The 23,345-nt window shown below is 56.3% G+C and overlaps 1 protein-coding gene across 1 annotated transcript; it reads left to right on the top strand.

Annotated features, from left to right (window-relative positions):
• Positions 1-13,301: 13,301 nt before the first annotated feature.
• On the top strand, positions 13,302-23,338 carry MAPK8IP1 (mitogen-activated protein kinase 8 interacting protein 1). The gene is made up of 10 exons (XM_082283013.1): positions 13,302-13,557; positions 17,199-17,280; positions 17,807-18,679; positions 19,060-19,135; positions 19,568-19,740; positions 20,027-20,136; positions 20,260-20,379; positions 21,412-21,482; positions 21,812-21,910; positions 22,339-23,338. The coding sequence occupies exons 1-10, from the start codon at positions 13,396-13,398 to the stop codon at positions 22,409-22,411; spliced, it is 1,839 nt and encodes a 612-aa protein (XP_082139139.1). The 5' UTR covers positions 13,302-13,395; the 3' UTR covers positions 22,412-23,338.
• The last annotated feature ends 7 nt before the right edge of the window (positions 23,339-23,345 follow it).

Below are 23,345 nucleotides of genomic sequence, written 5' to 3'. Positions count from 1 at the left end.
TGAAGGAGGCTGTGCAGCTGGGTGGAAAACTGGAGAATCAAGGCAGGAGTGCAAAATCTTCCCCAGGCACCGAGATCAGGGTGTAAGATTTGGAGTGGAAGAAGATGCAGTGATGTGTCTGAGCCTGGGGCAGGGTCTGGCAGATCAGAGGCGATGTTGTGGCTGGAGTATCGTGTGAGAAGGGAGCCATCCTAGTGAAACACAAGCGGGGTTACATGTCACAGCTTGGTTTGGGCATGTCCCAGGTCCTGCATCCCTGCTGTGGGGCTCAGCGAGGGGCTGTGCCCTGCAGATGAGCTGGACCCAGCAGCGATGAGTGTGGTTCAGGGTGAAGGCTCAGACCATGGCTGTCAGCGAGTGAGCCCTGCCTGCTGCCCCTGCTTGCTGCCTGCAGGATGAGGTACTTCAGATTTCTGCCCTCTGGTACATGCACCTGCTCTCCCAGCTCCGAGTGGTGACACGCCAGCACAAGCATTAGCTGTTGGTTGGCTTGAATTGAGAGAGGGCTTGGTCCTGGCTGGCAAGGAGACTGAAGCTCTGAAGAGACCAAGCATAGTGGCCTGGCAGTGATGGTTTGGTGCTGTCTGAGAATAAGTGGGAGGAAAAGGATGGTGAGGTGATCCCTCCTTTAGCCAGGAGGTCCTCCAGAGGTGTCTGTTCATCACGACAACAATAACAGCATTTTAGGAGACAGCGAAGAAATTTTAGGAGACAGAAAAGTTATTCTCATCCAGCCTCCCTGTTGTCCTTAAGCTTTCCAAAGCCTCCCATCAGGGTCTGTGTTCACTGGAGCTCCTTAACATCTTTCTCTGGGACACTGTTGCAGCTCCTTGCCCTGCTAAGAAGCTTTGGCGGTGCTTTCTGGCAAGCTTTCCTGTGAGGGGCTCTCTGGGGCCTCTCTGGGTTGGGGGCCCCTCTACCCAGCATTAGAGGGCAGGGAGAGCTGGCACAGCTGGGGTGCAGCTGGCTGCAGGGCCCTGCAGAGCTCACGGTGTTGCCTGCCCCACTGCCCCCAGGACTGTGGCTCTAATGTAGCTGGAACCTGGGAGGAGGTCACTGACTGATCCCTGCTATCTCCTTCAGCTTTCCCTGATAAAAGCAAAGGGCATCCATCTGGCTACTGGACAGGAAGGCTCCTAGGGAAAGAAACCCTTAGGGAGTTATTTGCATAGGTCAGGAGAGAGGGGAAGGGGAGCCCTGTCAGAAATCACAGCCCTTTGGGAAGAGAGGGGGTCTCTGGGGGAAGAAGTTCTCCACATCTTGTCGGGAAGTTCAAAGACGCACCTTCAGGCTGAGGCAAAAATCAGTTCTAGCACTGTGGTTTGTTTCATGTGTCTGTCGTGCTCATCTGAAGCTGTCAGGAAAGCCTGTTTGGAGGCAATGAATGAGCTGGGCGTCGGAATGGGGCTACCTGTCTTCTTGTGAGGGGAGACGAAAGCGCTGTCTTCCTCTGATGGAGAGACAGAGGCGCCTTCTCCTCGGTTCAGATAAAGCAGTCTCTGGCCATTGAGATGGAAGAAAAAGACAGGGGCCAGCCTAATGTAGGTTAGTATTTTTTCCACTGGTGCTGGTTACAGGACTTGCACACAGCACACAACAGCAGACTGTCAGAGTGTGGCTCGGGCTGCTGAGCTCGTTGGAGCCCCCAGCTTCATCACAGCATGTTGCCCTGGCCAAACCCCTGCATGGAAAATCCCCTGCAGTGGCAGTGGGCCGGCAGGGAATGGGGTCAAGAGAGGCACAGCAGCCAGGAGTGAGTATAAGGCTGCTCTTAGGACTGTGATCAAGCTGCTCCTGCCATGCACAGGTAATGTCTGCCTCCGTTCATGCACCCACAGGTGTACTCTTGCTCTCACAGTTCCTGAGAATCCCAAGTTTATCAGTTCTCATGCATACAGCAGGGCTGCCAGCCTTCGGGTGCCTCTTGGCACATCCTTCAGGAAAGCACCTATAACCTGCAAGGGTAGGGTTCTCCCACCCTCACAGATGGGGCCAGACTCCCACATACCTGTGATGCCATGGCCACTGGAGAGGGAAGTTGGCCAAAATACACATGTAAGTCCTGCTCAGATTTTCACTGCCAATGATGGAGCTGAGAGGAGTCAGAGCTGTTTCATTTTGCTGGTATTTTTAGCCTCTTTGAGAAGCAAGAGAGAAAGGCAAGGGGTGGTAATGCAGAACCTTCCTTGTATCTCCTAGGAAGTCCTGGAGCATCCATGTGAGAGGAGCAAAGGGCGCGAGTAATACGGAGGTAGAGATTTCTTTATTCATTGCATTAATTGAGGTTTCAAGCAGATGAGGTGCCTCCAGGCAGAGCTGATAGGGAAGATGGAGTCCTGGATGCTGTTCTTGTGGGGCTGAATGACAGTGACCATGGTATCATGAGTGACATTCATCAGTGGTGTGGCACTGGTGGGGAGAGAGCTTGCAACAGGTTAGCTCAGCAGGGCACTCCAGGCCCTGAGCTGGGCTCCTGTGGACATCACCCACTTTGATCTGTCCAGGAGCAAAGCTGGGTCCCAAATAGGTGGTGGGAGATGCACCCAATACTTGAAGCTCCTGGAGTGGGTGTCAGTGAGAGGCAGGAGAGCAGTGCTGTGATGGGTGGCAGTGGGGATGCCACCCCACTCTGTATCAAAGGGGGTGCAGCTGGTGGGGAGGGGAATGCCTTGTCCCCATCTCAGAGTCATGGTGGGTGCATCTTCTAGAGCTACTTTGGCTTCATCCTGATGGGGCAAGGGGTGAGTGGGTCTGTGAGACATGGGGGTGGTGGAGGATTATCTGAGGCCCCTGTGCCAGCAGTTTGTCACCAACACCTGATGGCCCCTCCTGGGAAAGACCCCTCTTTCCTTCATCAGCAGAAGAGGGGTGGGAGCTGGAAGAGCAGCTCACCAGGTATTTCTCTGGCCCTCAACATGGGTTAGAGGTTCGGGAAGCCCAGGGATGATCCTGCCTGAGGCGGGAGTGTTAGGTGGGGGCAGACAGGGAAGGGGGCAGTGCTGGCAGCACTGCTCTGCACTGGCTGGGCTTGCCCCTTGGCGAAGGTGCTCCCCTGGGCTCGGAAGTGCAGCTGGCCATGACACTGGTCCTGCTGTGCTGGAAACACTCTGGCCTTTGCACCAGTGAGTGACCTCACTCTACCTGCTGAGAAGCCAGACAGACGCTCCTGTCTGTGTCCCCTTGCTGTGGGGGACAGCAGTGCTGCAAGGGCAGGAGGAGGCCAGGTGGTGCGGGTTTCCATGACGGGGTTAGCAGATCCCCTGTGCCCACTGTGGGTGCTGAGGAGCCGAGTGCTGGAGCAAGACCAGGAGCCAGGCTGGCTGGCTGGCAGACAGAGGCAGTCAGCATCCCCAGCAGAGTGCAGGGACTTGGCGCTGGCTCAGCTGGGGAGGTTGTTTTTTTATTTTTTTTCCCCCTCCAGGACAGCTGATTCCATCTATTTTTAATGAGCTTCCCCAGGTTGCGCAGTGAGGATACAGAGCAGCGCCGGCAGCCACAGACTGCGACGGGGCAGGCAGAGAGGCAGCGGGCACCCAAGGCTCAGCTGTCATCTCCCTCACTACTCCTCACAGCGGGCCTGGGGGGTTTTTTGGTGTGGGAGTGTGTCCCCCAGTGAAGGGGGGTCCTCCTCAATGCAGCTGCCCTTGAAAATGGAGTCGAGCACCGAGGAGGAGAGCTGGCTGGAAGATCAGTGGGAGAAATGGTAGGGGACCTGCTGGGCCTAGGGGAGGGGGGACCATCTCGTGGGCATGCAGGGGAACGAGGGGCGGCCCCTTGCTCCTGGGCGCATCACCCTTCTCTGTGAGTGATGGCCACAGGACAGGAGGAAACTTGGCACCCAGTTGAGCTCAAAGTTTTCCTGGCTGCGCAGGGAGCTCTGTGACAGCCAGGCACCAGAGTGGCAAAAGGCATCTGGACACATCCTGCTGTGCCCCAGCACTGGCAGGCAGGGCCAGTGCTGGGGAACTGCTCAGCATCTCCCCATCCCTGCGAGCATGGGCAGGGCTGCCTGTCCCCATCCCAGAGTGGGGGGCACTGCCACCCTGTCAGGCTGCTCCTGCAGAGCCAGGGGCCCCTGGCAGCCCCTCGGCAATGCTGTGCCTCTCACCGGGATCCTGCAGTGCCCACTGCACTCCCACAGCATGGCGGGTGGAGGCCCTGAGCTTTAGCAATGGATCATGTCCCACCCTGGCGACCCGTGTAACCGGAGAAGAAATCAATCTGTGCTTTGAAGGCTCATCATGAGCCTCCTGCTCTGCATTGTCTCCCTCCCATGGGGAGCAGGAGGAGATGGGCAAAGGGGGGTCGAGGCATCCCACCCTGTGCTGAAGGCTGTGTCCTTGCACTCCTGATGTGTCTTGCAGGGGCTGCCTCCAGGGGTATGGTTGTTCCCAGTTGTCTTCACCCCAGGAGACCACTACTAGTGGGGTCCTCAGAAATACAGAGGGAGGATGCTGATTCCCCCATGGTCTTCTCCTGCTCTTTTCCCTTTCCAGGACCTGGGATAGGGGAGATGGGTTGGTGCCGCTGCAGGGGGGAGCCCCAAGATGTGCAAGCCATGCTTAAAGTGAGAGCAGGAGCTCTGCAGGTCACAAAACACCATTCTCATTCCTTTCTCACGGCACTGCTGGGGGCCAAGCCAGAGAGGGGTGATGGGCTTGGCATAGCCCTTTCACCCAAGTATCTCCCAGCTGGAGGAGCTGGGAGCAAAGGGAAATGGTGGCAAGTAAAGCAGTGCCCATGGCCATTCCAGACAAAACTCAGGGGTCTGAGTAGGTTGGCCAAGGACTTTTGAGTTGAGCTCTTTTATTTATCCCTGTGGTAATGAATAAGTGAGAAGAGCATTTTGGTACCACCGTGTTGAAATGTTTTAATGCTCAGAAGCCAGGAGCACCTCACCACTCCCCCGGGGCTCATCAGCGCATTTTCAGCTGCTAAAAGGATATCTCTTGTTTTGAAGGGGTGTAATGAGTCCATGTGGCTGGGCCTGGCAGCCCTAAGGGGCCCCTGAGGCCGTGCAGGCCAGCTCAGCAGCACCGATGTTCACAGGGATGCCCATAGTCACCCTGGGGGGTGATTTTTGTGTAGAGGGAAATTGCTGCCCTTTCCTACTGCAGGCACCTGGGCTGGGACATGTCCCCAGCTGCAGCTCAGGGTCTGGTCATGCCATGGCTGAGGGGTTTGCTGTGCTTGCAAGCTCTGTGGGTCTTGATGTGGTCACCTGTCCCAGCAGGTCCATCCTCCAGCTGTGCCCTGTCAGGACCCCCAGCCTCTCTCCTTCCTGTACCCCTGACCTTTGCCCTGTTGGGTGTCTGTGCCCAGCCGGGACAATCCCAGCAGCTCCCTGGGATGGTGTGAGCAGAACAAACCTCCTGTGATAAGGCTGGCTGTACTGTCCATCGTCTCCCAACCTGCAGGTCCCTGCTGTCTTTGGTCAGGCAGGGACTGCTTTGGGACACACTCCTCCTGCCTCCCAAGAGCCACGGACCATGCCAAGCCCAGCCACTGGATGGGGACAGACCTATCCCCTCTGGGACCGAGCTGCCTTCCCAGTCTTTCTTCCCAGTAGAGACTGGGAGAGCCTCTCCCAGGGTGTCAGTGCTCCCAGCCCATGGCACCATGGCACCCTGCACCCTCCTACTGGGCAGTGTGTGACCATGCCATCTCCACTCCCTCCAGGCTCACCCATGACATCAGCCTTGAGGAGTTTGAGGATGAAGACCTCTCTGAGATCACTGATGAGTGTGGAATCAGCCTGCACTGCAAGGAGAGCCTGGCCACCCGGGTAAGTGCACTGGGGATGGGGAGAAAGATAGGGATGGGCAGAATGTGCCAAGGGGCTGGCAGGACCATCAGCCCCCATGCAGGACCACCAGATCCCCAGATGAGTGATGCTTCCTCAAAGAGCTCACTGCCATGGCCCCAATCCCCTCTGCTTGGCAGTGCCCTCTCCTCACTCCAGCACAGTGCAGATCCTTTCTGAGCCAGACAAACTCCGGGGACAAAAAAAACATCTCAAAGCTGGTGCATTTTGGTTCCCACTGTGCTGTAGGGGTTTGAGTTTATACCTCAGGGATGAGCCTGAGGATTTGGGTGCACATGGGGGCATGTCCCCATTTGAGCAGGATGACCAGCAAGCATCTGGCACCTGACAAGCATGCTCAGGGATCAAGGGCATTTGCAAGGTGGCACCAAAGGTTCCACATAGGCTGTGCCTCCTGTCCCCTGGACATGGGGATGCAGCTGGACTGGCATGGTGAGAGCTGTCCTCTGCTCACCCGAGGTATTCTTTGTGGCTTCCTAGCTAGCTTTAGCTAGAGCTGCTCACAGGTCTTTGGGAGGCTGGAGACCTGGAGGCTCCCAAAACAGGGATGAAGGAGGTAGCTCTGACCCCAGCAGGCAGCAGGTGGAATAAAGATGGGAGCTGGGATGCCTGTGCAGGTGCTGCAGCTGGGTCTCCCATCCATCTCAGAGCACACTGTCAAGAACTTGATGGGGTTCACACCACTATTTGAACTTACCTAGAAGGCCATGGGGGCAGAAATGTGGAGATAAATTGATAGTTACATTGGATTTGGAAATAATGCAGGGAATTTTAAAGTGTTAAAGGAAAAAGCATGTCCTGAGCATTCTCACACCAGGAATCACACACACACCACCTGAGACTTTTAACTGCTGGGACCAGAATCTCTTTGCAGTGGGCAGCTCCAGGAAGCTGACAGGTGCCCTTATTGACCCCTCACTCAAAAACACACTTACTCTAAGGCTGACACCTCCTCCTTCAGGCTCAACCCTAAGTTTCTTGTAGCAAAGCCCCAGGCTCAGATTTTCTAAAAATAAATAGTTTAGAGGTACAGCAGCAGGTCAGCTCAAGCTAGGTGCCTGTGGAGAGGGACCCTGAACAAAGAAATCCCTGGGCAGTTGTACCCTTACAGCTCATGCACCCACTCCTCAGACACTCCCCATGCACCTCTTGGTCCAATGGTGATTTTTGGTCTGGGGTCTTCTAACATCTTACTGGGTTCTTTCTCTGTGTCTGTGCAGGCAGGCCATACACTGTTCTTATCTTGTGGAGTTACAGCTTCTGCTGACAGCTGGAGTCTCCTTGTCTTCTGGTTTGTACTTCTGGTGCACCTGCTCACTGGCAGAGCATGGGGAAATAAAAAACCCTAGGCTTGGGATAAACACTACTCAGCAACAACCACAGCAGCATCAGTGTGGTATCAATGCTCGTCTCATAAGAAAGATGAAACACAGCACTGTACCAGCTACTAGGAAAATTACTAGGAGAATTAACTCAATTCCAGCCAAAAACATCTCTAGGTGTAAACTCACAGCTTGCAGCTCAAGGCGTCAGCAGATCCAGCTACTGATGCTAGGCAAGTAAAGCTGAGCAAACAACATACTAGATCACACAGTATTATAACTCTGTGAACCCATTCTAACTCATTCTACTTAAAACTTAATTATTTAAGCTAAGAACTAATACCTCTCAACACAGAGTTTCTGCATTTTGTCCATGTGTTTCATGCTAAAGGATGCAAATGCTGGAGGAGCAGCCAAGTGGTTTGAGAGTCATTCTGTCCCTCAGAGGAAATACTTCCTCTGCAAAACTGATAAAGACCCAGCGAGGACAGGAAAGGCACAAGAATTTGTCGCAGATTTAAAATTAGAAAGTGAATTTGTGTCGTTTGGAATCCCTCACTGCAGGCAGGAAGGTACAGGCAGACCTCATCTCTGGGAGGTGAAGGTGTCTTGCTGTGCTCCTTGGTCTAATTCGTGACCTTCCCAGCACAAATTTCTCTGTTCCCAGATATGGGGTTGCTGCTTGATATCTCTGCTCCAACTGCAGCCTCCTCCTGCTTCAGGATGTTATGTCCAGACTTCCCTGGGACAGTCTGGGCTCATGGGCTGTGTATGCTAAAGGAAGGAGGGATAATGCTGCAGGCAAACCAAGGGCAAAACCCAGTGCTGGGCATCCATGAGGGCACAGCCACGGCGAGGGCCCGGCATTGGGAAGATCCTCTTGCCTGCAGTAGGTGAGGCAGACAGAGACTGTGGGTGTGTTGCTGGATTCTTCCCATTACCCGTCCCAGTTCCCTACTGCTGATAGCACCACTGGGCTCAGAGCAGGATTTTTTTTTCTCTACAGACTGCCGGCCCTTGGCTGAAGTTTGGCAGGAAGGGGGGACTTGAAGCACAACTCCTGCAGCCCTTCCTTGAGGCGGGGGGAAAACAGTCCCTTTTGCCCATTTGAAACAGTTAACTCGGGCATTCCTGCATCCCTGTGCTGCAATACAGAGACCTGACCCTCAGGAGAGGGTTTGCTCAGGCTCTGGGAGTGAGCCCCATGCCTTCCCTGGGGACAGCTCAGAGCTGCTTTACACAAATGTCTGGGTGCACTGAGAGTCTGCTGGGGCGGGAGGGGGATGCGAGGCTGCCGTAGGGGAAGCAATGAGTTATTCATAAACACAGCAAAGGAGGAAGCTTATCACGCTCAGGAAAAATGCCTGCTAAAAATATGTCCAAATGGTTTATATGGGACACTGAGGATTGCCCGAGGAGCAGAACCGAAAGTGGTGACAACAATGGCTGTGAGAGGGCCTTTTCAATCCCGAATGTCAAAGGCGACAGCCAGGGAGCTTTCCAAGCTGATTGCCATCCAGAGCGAGCTCGGGGCGCCACGGTTGCAGGATCTGCCTGATGGAAGCAGTCAGGCCCAGAGGGAGCAGCTTGGCCGGGTGTGCACGCGGCGCGGGGGCCAGCAGATCAGTAATGACCAGCGGGCAGCATCAGCCAGCTAATTGCATCGTGTGGGGCTGCCTGGGGGTGGCGAGTCAGGGACGCTGGCACCAGGGCGTGAGGGGGCCATGCTGATGCCCTGCCTGTGGTGAGTTCCTGGTGCCAGTGCCACAGAGCAGCTGTGGTACGTAGGGTGGAGGGTTGGCCCGGGTCACCCCTGCAGTGCCAGGCAGCTGGTGAAAGCCTGGCAATGGAGCAATGTGAGGTGAAAGCAAGCTGCTGGCTCACTGGATCACACCAGAGCAGAGAGCGATGGGCAAGGGGGAAACAGGATGTGGGGAGCACCATGAGACATGGGGCTGGAGTCATCCAGCTGCCCAACGGTGTGTCTCTGGAGAGATGGGCAGGCACAGTAACTCAGCAGCAAGCAGAAAAGAACTGACAAGGAACAAGGGGATAAACCCTGCCCGAGGGCTGTGAAGGTGACTCTTGGCGGGGGACAGTCAGTGACGTTGGTAAGGTGGGCGGTCTGGGCAGATCTGGTTAATGACAAAACCCTGTGGCAGGAACAGGCAGCTGGTGCAGAGGTCAACACCCAAACAGAGATGGGTGTTGGGGGTTTTTTTGGTCCCAGAAAAACAAAGATGACCTCATTATGGGCTATTTTAGCAGCTCTTCAGAAACAGTGGCTTAGACACACAGAAACTGCAAGGAGGCATAGACTGATGTTTGTGCAAGAGAGAACTATCCACTGACGAGGCCCACACCTCATGGATGGGAGACCATGTACTAAGAATGAGGAATAATCCCACATGTAGCTGAAAAGAGCCTTAATTTCAACAAGAAGTCCCCAGTGAATGAAAAGAGAAGCAAGGGATAGGCTGAGGAGCAGGCTTGGAGGAGGAGCAGAGGTGTCTTTGGGGCTGTTGAATGGCAAGGCAGGAGGCCAGCTGCGAAGGAGCAGGGGCCACCACGGTGAGGGATACATCCTCCACCTCACCAACGGCAGCAGTCAGGTTTGCTGAGAGGGATGGTTGCAACAAAAGCACCAGACTTGAGGTTTGGCCTTGTTTTAGTGGTTTGGAAATCCAGGGTGACAAACCCTGGTTTCAGCAAGATGGATCCCAGCAAACAGCCAGGCAGAGGTTAATAAGAGTTTAGTGCCTCATCTATTTTCCAGGAACTGTGGAAAATGGTTAATGCAGGAATGAAAAAAAAATTTAAAAAAGAAACACCTTTCTTAGAAATACCTAAGAGCATGAGAACAAGCACCCAAAGGGAAAAGAGCTGACGCAGGGCTGTGCTGAGCCTTCATGGATCTCCATGAAAATGTCTGACCGAGCCATGAAGCTACAGATATGTGGAGGAAAAACCCAAAACACTATGTGTTCTCAGCATAATAATACCGCTAGAAATGCTAGGGGCTTTCTTTTGATGTTCAGCATCACTGATCCAAGTGTGCCACTGCTGCTAGCCACTCCTGGAAGGCCAGTGGGACCTACTGCAAAGAGGGAAGCAGCAGCCATGACCCTGTGATCCAGGGACTGGTGGGGAGCTGGATGCGCAGGCTGGGAGCAAAGGATAGGGCACCAAAGTGGCTGCTTATCCCGTGCAGCTTTTCACAGGCTGTGCCATGAATGTGATCCATGGCCAGCTGTGGCTGCGCCAGGCTGGGGCAGAGAGGCTCCTCCTGGCGCTTTGAAGCCAGCCGGTGGTAGGGAGGGGGGCACAGTTGTGCCCTCTGCTCGGCAAGTCCCCCTTGCTTCCCTGTGCTCACAAAATGCTTTTCCCAGCTGAAGGTTTTGCCACTCCTCCTCTGACAGTGAAGGCTGTGAGAGTGGGGGAGCAGGGAAGAGCCTTTCATCACTCAAGTAACATCTTGCATATCACCCCACTCCTCTTGCAAGAGCCTTTCATTCCTAGGGAAGCAAGCAGCTTCCTCAGGTGGGCAGCAGCCCCCACACAGGTGATTTCCCAGCTTAGACCACTGTTCCAGGGGTGATCCCAGCACCTCTCAATTGCAGTAGGGCTCGTTCTGCTGCAGCCCCCTGGAACCATGGATAACAACATTGGGACAATCAGAGAGAGACTAGTTGCTGGGCGCTGGGACTTTTTGCCATTGGGACGGCACCATGCAGGTGGGAGGTAGGATCACCAGCATCACATCTGTCCCAGGGATAGGTCTGTGAGGAAGCACGAGTGTCCCCGTGACCGCATTGAGGGCCGGGTGTGCATCTTGTGTTCATCCTGCTGCAAGATTTGGGCACTGGTACTGCTCTCCCACACACCCTGATCTCTCCCACAGGGTGAAGGGACTTTGGGAAGTCACCTCACCATTGCATCTGTGCTGAGACATAAGCATGCTCAAGATGACCTTAGGTGACATGAACTTGTTCCTAGAGGGTTCCTGAGACAGTCTGTTCTGGTGGAGCAGTGTCCTTGCAGTTAGAAAGGCTTTCCCAATGTCTAGTCTCCCCTCTTGCTTTGCAGATCACTGCATGTCTCACTCACGTGGTAAGGTGATTGATTTCTGTGGGGTTTCAAAATCACTTTGTGGAGCTACAGGCCATAAATAATACCTGCCGTGGCTGTAGTTTCCTCCCAGCTTTTGAACCTGGAATGCTGCACCCCTGCTAGGGTGCCCTTTTCTTCAGAATGAGCAGATCTGCTTTTCTGAATCCTTCTGGGACTTTTCCCTCTGTGAGTTTTCCAAGTGATTGCTACAGCTACAGGATTATGGAAGCAGCATCATTAGCAGTCTAGGTTGAATGTCACCAGCTGACTCCAATACACCCACCTTGGCTAGGTATAATCTATTCAGTTGGCGTTTCCCTCCAGTTCTTTTCCCGTGCCTCGGTTTCCTTGTTAAAATCCATGTGATTTGTCACAGAAGACTGGTGTCACAGAAATGCAGAACTGGTGGCATGGAGGCTAATGCTCAAAACAAGGGATTTAAATGTTTAAAGCCTCAAGAGGACGAGTATCAGTGGCAGTGTTTCTCCAGTTGCTCACCCACTGCAGGATGTCAGCAGGGGCACTGAGGGGAAATGGCTCTCATGAGAGGGTTTGTGTTGTGCCTGCAGCAGGCAGAGCCCTGCCTGTGCTGGCTTTTGTCTGACAGGTCAGGAGCTGGTAGCAACAAGAGCTCTTGGAGTGGCTGCCAGAGCTGCTGGGGCTGTTTCTTCTCCCATGGCTCAAGGGGTATCCTCCACGCAGCTGAAGACATGGATATTGTTCAGCTGCAAAAACCAGCCCTTGCCCACCTCTGCCTGCTGATGAGCTTGCAGTCGCCACAAACAGCTGATAACACAGGCAATTCAACTCGCTGATGCCAAGTTGCTGCCTTTATTGCTGGCTGCAGCAACCTGTGCATGTGCAAGCTCCAGTTAATGCAAGGAAGGGGCCTTGGGAAGAAAACCACTGACCTTTAAACACACGTGGGGGGGACATTGGTGCCTCTTTGCCCAGCAACCCAGCCACAAGCAGTGTGGTGGCTCAGCACTTGGGCCCAGCTGGGACAGTGGGATGGGGCACCTGCTCCTCACAGTCCCCACAGGCCACGGTGGCCATGCTGCTCCAAAAGGGTACAGGGGAAAGAGTGGAGCTGCCGCCAGCCAGAGCGCAGCCATCACCAGCAGGTGACTGGACAGCCAGTGCCAGGCATCCCTCCCATATGGCCTCAGGTCCCGATATATGCAAATGCAAGGAGCAGGCAGAGAAGGCTTGTCCTAGATGAGTAAGACAAGGGGGATGGAGCTGCTCATCCAAGTGGGCATTACAGGGAAGAAGGAACCTGACTCCTTTCAGAGGTGTGCAGTGAAAATTTCAACCCCGTAGAGAGAAAAAGTAGCAGTAGTGCAGCACACAGTGCCAGTACCCAACACGGTGGTGAGTTCTCCATCTGTGAGGATGTTCAGGTGTGATGGGCAAGACCCCAAGCGACCTGCTCCAGGCAGGGGGTGGACCAAGGCTGATCAAATTGATGACATGCTTGTGTGAGTCCCAACTGCCAGGACAGGAACCAAGAAAGGGCACAGTCTGCCTTGGAAGGAAGAATCATAGGGCAGCCTAGGCTGGAAAGGACCTCAAAGGATCACCTGGCCAAACCTTGTGTGGGAAAGGGAGTCTGGGTGAGACGATCTGGCACACTCTCTAGTGGCGTCTTGAAAATCTGCAGCGATGAGGACTCTACCATTTCCCTGGGGAGGTTGTTCTGCAGAATGGTTGTTCTCGCTGTAAAAAAAATGTCCTTGTTATGTCGAGATGAAACCTGGGTGTGCACGTTTGTGTGCTTCGTAGTGAATGTGACGGCTGCATGTACCTACAGACAGGCACCTGCCGGGGATGAGGTGCCGGGGAGCCCCATCAGCAAGGGAGGAAGGATGCTGCCCGCACCTGCCGGGGAGGCGGGGAGGGGGCGCGGGGCTCCCCGGCTGCGGGAATAACATCGCTGCCCCTTTAAAAGGCAGCGGCCGCGGGTGCCGATGCGGCGGCCCCGGCCCCCCTGCCCGGCCCCGGCGGGAGGCGCGGCGGCCCGTCCCGCCCGCCCGGTGGCCTGATCGCGGGCGCTAATCCCGGCAGGGCCATGTGAGCCGGGCGGGCGGCGCGGCCCGGGCGGCGGGCGGCGGGGAGGCCAGCCGGCTGCAGGCCGAGATGCTCCAGCTCGACCTCATCGACGCGGCGGGGGACACGCCGGCCGAGGAGCAGACGGCGCCCGAGCCGCTGCAGAAAGACCCCCCGGCCGGGACCACCGAAGTCTACAGGCCGAAGCGACCCACAACCCTCAACCTCTTCCCGCAGGTGCCTCGCAGCCAGGTGAGGCGGGACGGTGGGCTCGGGGCGATCGGGGGGTGCGGAGGAAGAGGAGGAGGGGGGATGCTCCCGCCGTCCGCCGGGGGCTTTTGTCTTGGGCGGATGGAGGGAGGTAGGGCGGGGGTGGGGGGAATAGAAGGGGATGGCGGGGCTCGGCTCCGCTTCCCGGGGGTCCCTTCTCACCGCCGCTCGTGTCCCCCGGCCGGAAAGAGCGACTGCGGGCCCGGGGGTCGCCAGGTGCCGGGGAGCTGAGCACGCCCTGCCGGGCCGCCCCCGCGCACCGCCGAGCATCCCAGCACTGCGCTCGGCGGCGGTTCTTTGAGAGGGCTTAGGCGCCGGGTGCGTCCTTCTTTCATCCCTGCTGCCGAGGTGGAGAGGGAACGCGCGAGGAATCGTGTCGGGACTGAGATGTGCCCCAGCAGGGTCCGAGTGGCCTGGCAGAGAGCCGTGGTAGGGGCAGGGTGGGAGCTGCGAAGGGCTCCCGTGGGATGGGGAGCAAACGAGACATGGATACCGAACGCGTGAATGAGCCATCGCGGGACGGGGCACCAAGCCACGGGCTGGCGAGCCCAGGGCCGGCGCCAACAGCTGGCTGGGCTCCAGCTGCCCCAGGTTGGGGCAGCACCGGTTCTAGGGCAGGTTGATGACACCAGGTGCCCTATGCCCGGCAGCGGGGACCGGGTGGCCTCAGCTCCTGAGCAGTGGTGCTTGGCAAGAGAAGCATTAATGTCAGAACCCCGTGCAAAATTTGAGAGACAGAAAAGCAACGCCCAAAATGGTGGCCAGGAGGACAAGGGGGTTCTGTTGTCTTGTTCATGCTCAGATTTTGTACAAGATTTTGGATGGTTTTACCCAAGACTGCCTGCCACATACAGCCATGGTGTTACTGTCACCCCTGGGGTGGATGGTGCTCTGGTGCCCTGCATGCTGACCCCCCAGGCAGCGGCTGGAGTCCCTTTGCCCTGTCATTTCTGCAAACTTCACAAACCCACGCAAAGTGTGCGACATGCAGGGCTATTTTTGCCACCCTCCTGCATTCAGCTCTGCCTTCTGCCAAGTAGGAGGATTTTCGTCGCGGTGACGTTCAGCCGAGGAGCATGAAGTGAGAGGCAGGTGTCCCCGTGGGTGACAGATGGGGAGTAGTCAGAGCTGGGTGTCACCAGCCCAGCACCGGCAGCTGATGCCAGCTCTCTGCCTGAGGCCATGGGTGGGAGGAGGAGGAGGAAGGCACAGAGCCAAGGATAGGCGCCCGCAGGCAGCTGGCACCAGGGACAAAGGCAGCAGGGCTGGGGAGGCGGGGGGGGGGGGAGCCCCACTGAGCATAATGGACAAGGGGACAGCAGCAGCCTTGTCCCACCCTGTGCAGGGACCCCAAGGAGCAAGTGGCATGTGGCAGCCACATCCAGCTGAGGGAGGTGGGGAACAGCAGGGCCCTCTCCCAGGCACTCAGTCCCAAACAGTGTCCAGGAGTGGGAGCAGGCCCCTGGAGAGAGATGGGGGTGGGGGGTGTTGCAGAGATGGTAGGTTGGGGAGGGGAAGCCGGTGGTGGTGGAGGCTGTGGCGCTAACTGGGAGGCATGGGCACAGCTGAGCTGAGGATGTGGGGAATGGGAGAGGTGGCTTTGCTGCAGCTGGCAATAGGAGCCTGGAGCCAGCAAGGATGGTGGCACAGGACTGGGGCATGGCTGACCAGGTAGAATAGTGCTGTTGGTAGGATCTAGTGAGAGACTGGCTGTAAGGTACTTGGGATTCCTGTTCTGGATGCCTACCTCTAGCTAGAGGCAGTTTCTCCCTGTCTACATGTGGTGCACTGAGGAGAGGACAGGGTGCAGGGCATCCCCTGGGGATCAGCCTGAAATCTGTCTCCAGTTGTGAGACACTGCATCCTCTTGGCCTGCCCAGCTCCCTCCTCCTGCATGTAGTCAGAAGAGGGACCATGGCCATGCTTCCTCTCTTGAATGCCCAGTTGGGGTACCAGGTACTCTGCCAGACAGGACATTCACAAAACAAGGCATCATCTCACCCTCTGCTCTTGTGAGGCCAAGATCCAGCCTGGTGATGTCTCAGTTGCTGCTAGGCTCTGTGTTCATCATTCCAGGCAGGTGGCCTGGAAATGGTGAGAGGAACATCCCCAACTCTCCAGAGGGCAAGAAACAGCAGTTGTTACTGGCTAGGTTCATCCTCTAAGACTTTGTGGAGGTCTCTCCACCCTGGCTGGGCATTACAGACCCCTGAGTGCTGTGGCCCTGTGGGATGGGTGGGCTCAGTGAGCTGTGCCTCCGGTCGCAGTCCAGGCAGCCAGGCTGGCTTGTGTGTGCTGGCCCTGTGGCACTCTGCACACAGAGGCCGTCACTGTGACAGCTTGCCTGGCCTGTATCCCGGCCCATCGTGTCTCTGGGAAAGGCTAGCAGGGACGTGCTGTTATTTGCCTTGGCACAGGAGGGATTCATGGAGGCCATGGTGGGAGGTTGCCAAAGCCCTGTGAAGGGGGTCTCTCCCTCCCCACATGGAGACAGGGATCTGGCAGGCATGGTTCAGCAGTGTGTGACATGATGGAATTTTGGGGCGAAGGCTTCCTTCATGTCAGTGGGGAAGCAAAGTAAGGACAGAGAAGCTCCTGTGCTGCTGGTAACAGCTGTGGGTTGGTGATAAGGCCGTGAGAAAATCCAGGGAGTCCCAGTGGGGCTTCGGTACTTGAGCAAAAACTAACAGTGTGGAAAATGCCACTGCTGCAGCTGGGGCAGAAACACTCGGTGCCCATAGGAGGGGCTGGGAGTGTGCAGCCAGGGAGAACTTGGGGATGGAGGAGTGGGTGAGGGCTGGCGCTGCACCAGGCAGGATGTCACACCCTGTGGAGGCAGGTAGGGAGGACTTGTCCCCCATCTGCAGGAGGGTTCTCGTTAGAGGGGACTTGGTGCCCTTTGGTCTCCCGGTCTTACAGCGAGGCTGAGCATGTGTTCCCTTGTGCACATGCATGGCCAGCCACCCAGGGCTGGGCAGGCAGGGCACAGCACCCACAGAAACTTGTCCAAGCATGGGAGCATGGATGGCCTGATCCTGCCTCTCCTCTCCAGCTGTTCAGGATTGACATCTGCTAGTGAGCTGCATACGTGTGTGTGTGTGCATGTATGGATTTGTATGCATACATACTATCTGTGTGTGCCCCTCAATACACCCAATACCGATGTCTCCAGGGGCAGGCATTAGTCTATCCAGTAGCTGGCTCCCAGCTGAGCAGCAGCACAACACCTGGTCCTTGGGATTTCCCCCATTTCATTAAGTTGGGTGGTTTGAAGGTAGGCAAGGCTGGCAGGATGGGAGCAAAGCATGCAGGCAGGCTCAGGTCTTGAATTTTTAGTCTTGGGGCTGTCCAGCTATGGGCTCCTGCAGCTGAGTTCCCCTGGTGGATGAATTCAGCCCAGCTGGCTCCTTGCCCACCCTGCTTCAGCCATCATGCCAGCTCTTGCAGCAGCATCATGGTGAGATGTGGGGCTGGCGGGGGGTCTCCCCGAGCATCACGTGCCCCAGCATGCCCAGCTGAGAGGGGAGCTGAGTGGATGCTGTGGACCCAGGGAGGGATGGGTGCCACCATGCCACATGCTGTTTACTGTTTGGGCTATAAGCCAGCTTTGTTCTTCTCCTCAGGACACTCTCAATAACAACTCTCTGGGGAAAAAGCACAGTTGGCAGGAGCGGGTGTCCCGGTCGTCGTCCCCTCTGAAAACGGGTGAGTTCTCAGGCTTTTGGCCAGGGTCAGCTCCTTGCACCCTTTCATGGTGCTCAGGAGCCTGAGGCAAGTGGTGCTGGAGCAGGAGGTTGGGGAAAACATACCACATGAACGCAGGGTGCATGTCCATCTTGCTCTCCACAGTTACCTGAAAGGAGGTTGTTAGTGAGCTGGGAGTTGCTCTCTTCTCCCAAGGAGCAAGCAGTAGGACAAGAGGAAATAGCCTCAATTTGCATCAGGGAAGGTCTAGATTGGATATTCAAAAAAATTTCTTCACTGAAAGGTTGGTCAAGCGTTGGAACAGGGAGGTGCTGGAATCACCGTCCCTGGAAGTGTTCAAAATTGTGTAGATGTGGTGCTTAGAGACATGGTTTAGTGGTGGACTTGGCAGTGTTAGTGGCTGGACTTGAGAATCTTAGAGGTCTTTTCCAACTGAAATGATTCTATGATTCTGTGAGTCTGGGTGGCATCCCTGGACACCTTCCCCCTCTGCATGGCTGTCAATGCTGCTCTCCTCTCCCTCCAGGTGAGCAGACCCCTCCCCATGACCACGTTTGCCTGAGTGATGAGGTCAATCACCAAAACAGCACAACCTCCACCAAAGACCGGGGCACATCCACGGAGAGCCCATGCCGGCGCACAGCAGCCACACAGATGGCCCCAGCCTGCGTTGCCTCGTCCCGGCCGCCCGAGAAGCACCAGGCCACCAGCCGGGCCCCACCACATGGTGCCAGCGTCGTGGTGGTAACAAGGGGCCCCGAGGCCCACCGGGACCGTATCCGCTACCAGACGGATGTGAGGCTGGAGGCCACAGAGGAGATCTACCTGACACCGGTGCAGAAGAACTCGGACCCCCTGGAGACTGACAAGCCGTTCCTGTCTCAGTCTAGTGAGAACCGCATGTCCATCAGCTCTGACATTGACACCTCCGGCTATTCAGCCCTGGCAGGGAAAACCAACCCCTCCATCAGCGAGGAGGACGAGGTGCTGGACTACATGTCCTCCCCTGACAAGACAAACCTGCCCAGGGCCTCCTGTGGTGGTGGGAGTGGTGGTTCCCGGCCAGGGCACAACCTCCAGAGAGCCTCTGTGAGTTCGGACACCAGTGCCCTTTCCTATGACTCTGTCAAATACACACTGGTGGTGGATGAGAACGTGCAGCTGGAGCTGGTCAGCCTCAAGCAGTGCTACTCAGGCTACAGTGATGAGAGCGACTCAGCCACAGTCTACGACAATTGCATCTCCTCACCCTATGAGTCGGCCATTGGCGAGGAGTACGAGGAGGATGCGCTGAAGCGTGACTCAGTCTGCCTCTCTGAGGATTCCACCCCTGAAGCAGACATCCACTTCTCCAAGAAGTTCCTCAATGTCTTCATGAGTGGCCGGGCACGGTCCTCCAGTGAGTGCTGGGCACTGGGGGGAGGTGGGCTGGTGGCTGCCTGCCTGGGCAGCCCTACCTGTCCGTGGTACACGCTCAGGAGATAGGAAGCCACCAGCAGACATGAGCCCCAGTTCTGCTTGTTGCAGCCTGTGGCTTTGTCCCTGGTAGTCCAGGAGGCATGGTGGGGCTTGGAAAAACTTTGTGTCAGATGGGGGTGGCAGTAGGTGTTTGAGGCTGCTCAGGAGCTCCAGCTATGCCTCTCCCTCCTGTGGCAGCACATAGCTTTATCTCGGATGAGCCATCCTGCGGGAGCCTCAACAGACTGCCTAGCCCATGTCCTCTTGGCTGTGATGATGATCCCTCAATGCTGACATGTCCTCCTCTGCCTTCGTCCCCAGGTGCTGAGTCCTTTGGGTTGTTCTCCTGCATGATCAACGGGGAGGAGCAGGAGCAGACTCACCGTGCTGTCTTTAGGTGAGCTTGCAGGCACAGGCAGTGTCCCCAGCCTCTCGCAGGGGAAAGCTGGTGCTGCACTCCTGCCAAGGTGGGGCTAGCACAAACTCCAGTGTTTCTGGTGTGGGAAGCCCTGGGGAACAAACCAGTGCCTGTAACTCATGCCCTGCCCAGGAGCAACATTTGCCCAGGGTGCTGCGTGGGCAAGACCTCCGAGGGCAGCTGGAGCCTCTGAGGAGCAGCTTGGGTGGTGCAATAGGAGATACCCTTGCATTAGGTGCCAGGATGCTGCTGCCTGTTGAGCCCAAACCTCCTCCAGTGCTTTATTTAGCGTGTCAGGTCTCTATGGCTACCAGGGCACTGCCTGGGTTGGTGGTGGGTGTCCCAGCAGTGTGCCAGTGAGAAGGCCACCAGCACTGCTAGCCAGCCAGCTGCTACTGCCTCTCTGCCCAGGTTTGTGCCTCGCCACGCAGACGAGCTGGAGCTGGAGGTGGATGATCCTTTGCTGGTGGAGGTGCAGGCAGAAGATTATTGGTATGAGGCCTACAACATGCGCACAGGAGATCGGGGCATCTTTCCTGCCTACTATGCTATTGAAGTCACCAAGGACACAGACCATGTAACAGGTACCAAGCCTCTGTGTGCAGACTGCTGATGTCTCCATCTTGTACCACATCCTCCCTACTGAGCAGTCTGGTGCTGAGCAGGGGGCTGGGGGGAGGACCAAACTGGGCATTCAGCAGGAAGCAATGAGTGGCTTCTGCTGTGAGGCTGGGAGTTGGTACCTGGTGTTGAGGGAAGCTTTTCTTGGGCAGGGAAAAGCGCAGGGGTTGGGAGATGGGGGGGGAGGTGGGGCTCAGCCCATATACCTGGTCGCTGGAGATGATCCCTGCCATGTGCTCTCCCTTCCAGCTCTGGCCAAGAGCAGCGACTGGGTGGACCAGTTCCGGGTGAAGTTCCTTGGCTCTGTGCAGGTTCCCTATCACAAGGGCAATGATGTGCTCTGCGCGGCCATGCAGAAGGTAGTGTCCCACACCATCCCAGGGAGCAGGAGCGCCCGCTCCTTCTGGCAGCAGGGCAGAGCCTCAGTGGGGAATCATCGTCACTGCTCACAAGTCCCACGGCTTTGTGTCTCTCTTCCGCAGATTGCCACCACGCGCCGCCTCACTGTGCACTTTAACCCACCCTCCAGCTGCGTCCTGGAGATCAGCGTGCGCGGGGTCAAGATTGCTGTGAAAGCTGACGACTGCAAGGAGCACAGCAAGGTAGTGCCCCGCTCTCCGCTCATCTCATCCCTTCCCTGATTGCTGCTCTGAGCTGGCTTGTGCCCTATGTGCTACAGGCCATGTTTGCATATGAAAATTAAGGGTCTCCACCACATGTCTGAGGGTGTGAGAAACACCATCATCAGCATTTTAGGCCCACCATCAGGGTCTCCTATGCCTCACAAGGCCCCAGCTCTGGGCAGTACTGCCAGCTGATGCTCTCACAGCTGCCAGGCATGTCACTGCGCTGGGATGCTTCGAGCTGAGCTGTACTCAGTAATCTGTCAGCTGCTTCTAAACCTTTCTGCTACTATTTTGAGTGGTGTCCTCCAGATCTGCCCTGTAATCTCTTTATCTGGCAAGGGCAGGCTGCTGATTAGCATTCTGCATAAGTAGCCTAGTAGAGCACGTTGGGATGCTGAGCAAAGGCAAGTGAGAGTTTTGCAGCAAGCTGATGGGAAACCTCCCTTCCAGCTGGGGGATAGGAGTAGCTCATGACTCTGAGTGCTGTGACAGAGCTGGGCTGAGGTTCCTACAAATCTTGCTTGTACCTAGAGGATGCCATCAACTTAGTTGTGCTTTAGACTTGTATAAATAAGTTTTCGTTTCTGGCTGGGACCCTTTGACACCCGGGCTTGAATGACTTGTTTCATTCTAAGTTACCCATTCACCTTCTATCTCCTGGTGTTTCAGAGAGCCTTTTTACTGAAGAAGGAGGGCTGTGTGTGCTGGTGAACAGCAGCACTGACTCTAGCCTGAGTACAGTCTGACTCAGGGCCTCCAGGGAAATCCTGCAGGAGCTACTGGCGGTAAAGGCAGCTGGGGTGAGAGCCAGCAGGGCTGCCTGGAAAAGCTCCCTTTGTTCAGGTGCTTGGAGCAATCCTGAAACTGCTGCTGATAGCAGCCCAGGATTAGGCTCCAATTAATTTCACTCCTCAGTCTCCAAATGCGCATTTCCAGTGGCCAGACACCAGCTGCCCTGCAGGGGGTGGGGAGAAAAGCTCTTACAGTTCCCTTCTCTCTCTCCCCCAGGTAAACAAGTGTAGCCATTTTTTCCAGCTGAAGAACATTTCCTTTTGTGGGTACCATCCAAAGAACAACAAGTGAGTAGCAAGGAAGTGTGGTGCCACTCCTGACAGCAGTAGCTCAGCAGAGGGGCTTTGCTGCCTTCCTGCTCCCTGGGGGTAGCACAACTGGAGCTAGGAAGGAAAGGAGGTTTCCCAGAGCCCTAGTTTGGAGGGCTCCCCTTCCCCTGTGAGCCCAGCGCTGCAGACATGGTCAGTGGCATGACCCTGGGATGGCCAGTAGGATTTATTGGGGGGGGTTCAGGTCCCAAACCCCTATGCTTAAGGGGGGGTACGCCTCAGAGAGGCTGGGGTACCTGTGCCTGCTGGTCTGCTGGTCCAATCACATCCACTCTTTTTGCCCTCAGATATTTTGGGTTCATCACCAAGCACCCTGCTGACCACAGATTTGCCTGTCATGTCTTTGTCTCGGAGGAGTCCACGAAGCCACTGGCAGAGTCTGTAGGGTGAGTCCTGGCTGGGCAGGGAAGGCTGGCTCATAAAGGGCAGGAGGAACGAGACAGCCAGGCTGAATCCTGCCATCTCCCCCTACATGTGGGGCTCAGACCTGGCCCCAGGCTGGCACCTCTTCCCTCAAGTGAGATGCTTTGTGTGAGAGCCAGGGCTTACAGGGCTATGGGCATCATATTCCTGACAGTACTGGAACAAGTCCCAGTGCAAGGCTTTGCAGGCAGATGGCTGGAAGTAATGCACTGTGCAGGGAATCAGGGAGACCCTGTGGCTCTGAGGGTAGCTCTGGAGGCTAATGCAGGAGCTAGGAGCTGGGGTGTCAAACAGGACACAGGGTAGGGAGTGAGAGTCAGGATGGAAACGGGGATCTATAATTGCCTTGTGCGGAGGCTGCTGCTAAGCTTTGCCTGGTGCTGTGTTGCAGGAGGGCTTTTCAGCAATTCTACAAGGAGTATGTGGAGTACACGTGCCCCACAGAGGACATCTACCTGGAGTAGGGGCTGGGACAGGCACCTCCTGCACAGCCAGGGCTGCAGTCTCGCCCCTTCCCCGTGTCGTGCATGGACAAGAGCTGCTTTGAGCCTGGAGGAGGAGCGGGCCCGGGGCAGGGCTCCCCGGGGCACGGAGCGCCGCCTCTTTTCGTGACTCCCCTTCCTCGGGCTGGGGGGACGGGAGGGGGGAGGGCTGGACAAATTGTGTTTATTGTACAAAATACTCTTAGTTTATTCTATTGGAGAAGCACCTGCTGGGTGCCCTACTTGTGAGTGGTTGGGGGGGGCAGTAGTGTGCTCATGCCCTTTCCAGCTGCAGGCTGGGGTGACAGCATCTCCTCCTTGTGACCATGGCACAGCTTCCCGTCACATCCATCTGGGGTGACTTTTAATTGCAGTGGCAGAGTCAGTCTCTTGCAGAATGATGAGACAGCAGCAACAGAAAACAAGACCCACATGCTGGCTCCTGCCTGGGAGATGGGATCACCTCCCTGCCAGGCCCTGTGGAGATGGTTGCTGGGCAGGGGTGGCAGAGGAAGCCCCAGAATCTCCTCTGCCAGAGCCAGAATGAGATGAGACAGCCTTCCCCTGCCTCTGTCCCCACCCCTTCCATCTTGTATCCATGCCCTGGGGAGAGAGAAAAATTCCCCTCATACCTCTCTGCAGTAACTATACCCTCGAGAGGGAAAGCCTTTCTCTGCCCCTTCCCCCTCTCCCCCAAGCTGCTGGTGGCAGAGGCAGGGCAGGGACACCCCAGGCCAGTGGGGCTCAGTCCCTGCACAAAGCTGGGTGTCTGCCCAAAGTGGGGCAGGGAAGGGCTAAAGCCTGCAGGGAGCCGTGCGAAGCACCAGGGAGGTAGAAGAGCTCTCCTGGTCCCTGCAGCCAGTGGTCTTTGTGCTTCAGCTGGATCTGCTGTGATGGCAACAACTATTAAATATGA

This window comes from Coloeus monedula (assembly GCF_965178545.1).
Source record: "Coloeus monedula genome assembly, chromosome: 6".
NCBI lineage: Eukaryota > Metazoa > Chordata > Aves > Passeriformes > Corvidae > Coloeus > Coloeus monedula.
This window is presented reverse-complemented; position numbering and strand designations above follow the sequence as displayed.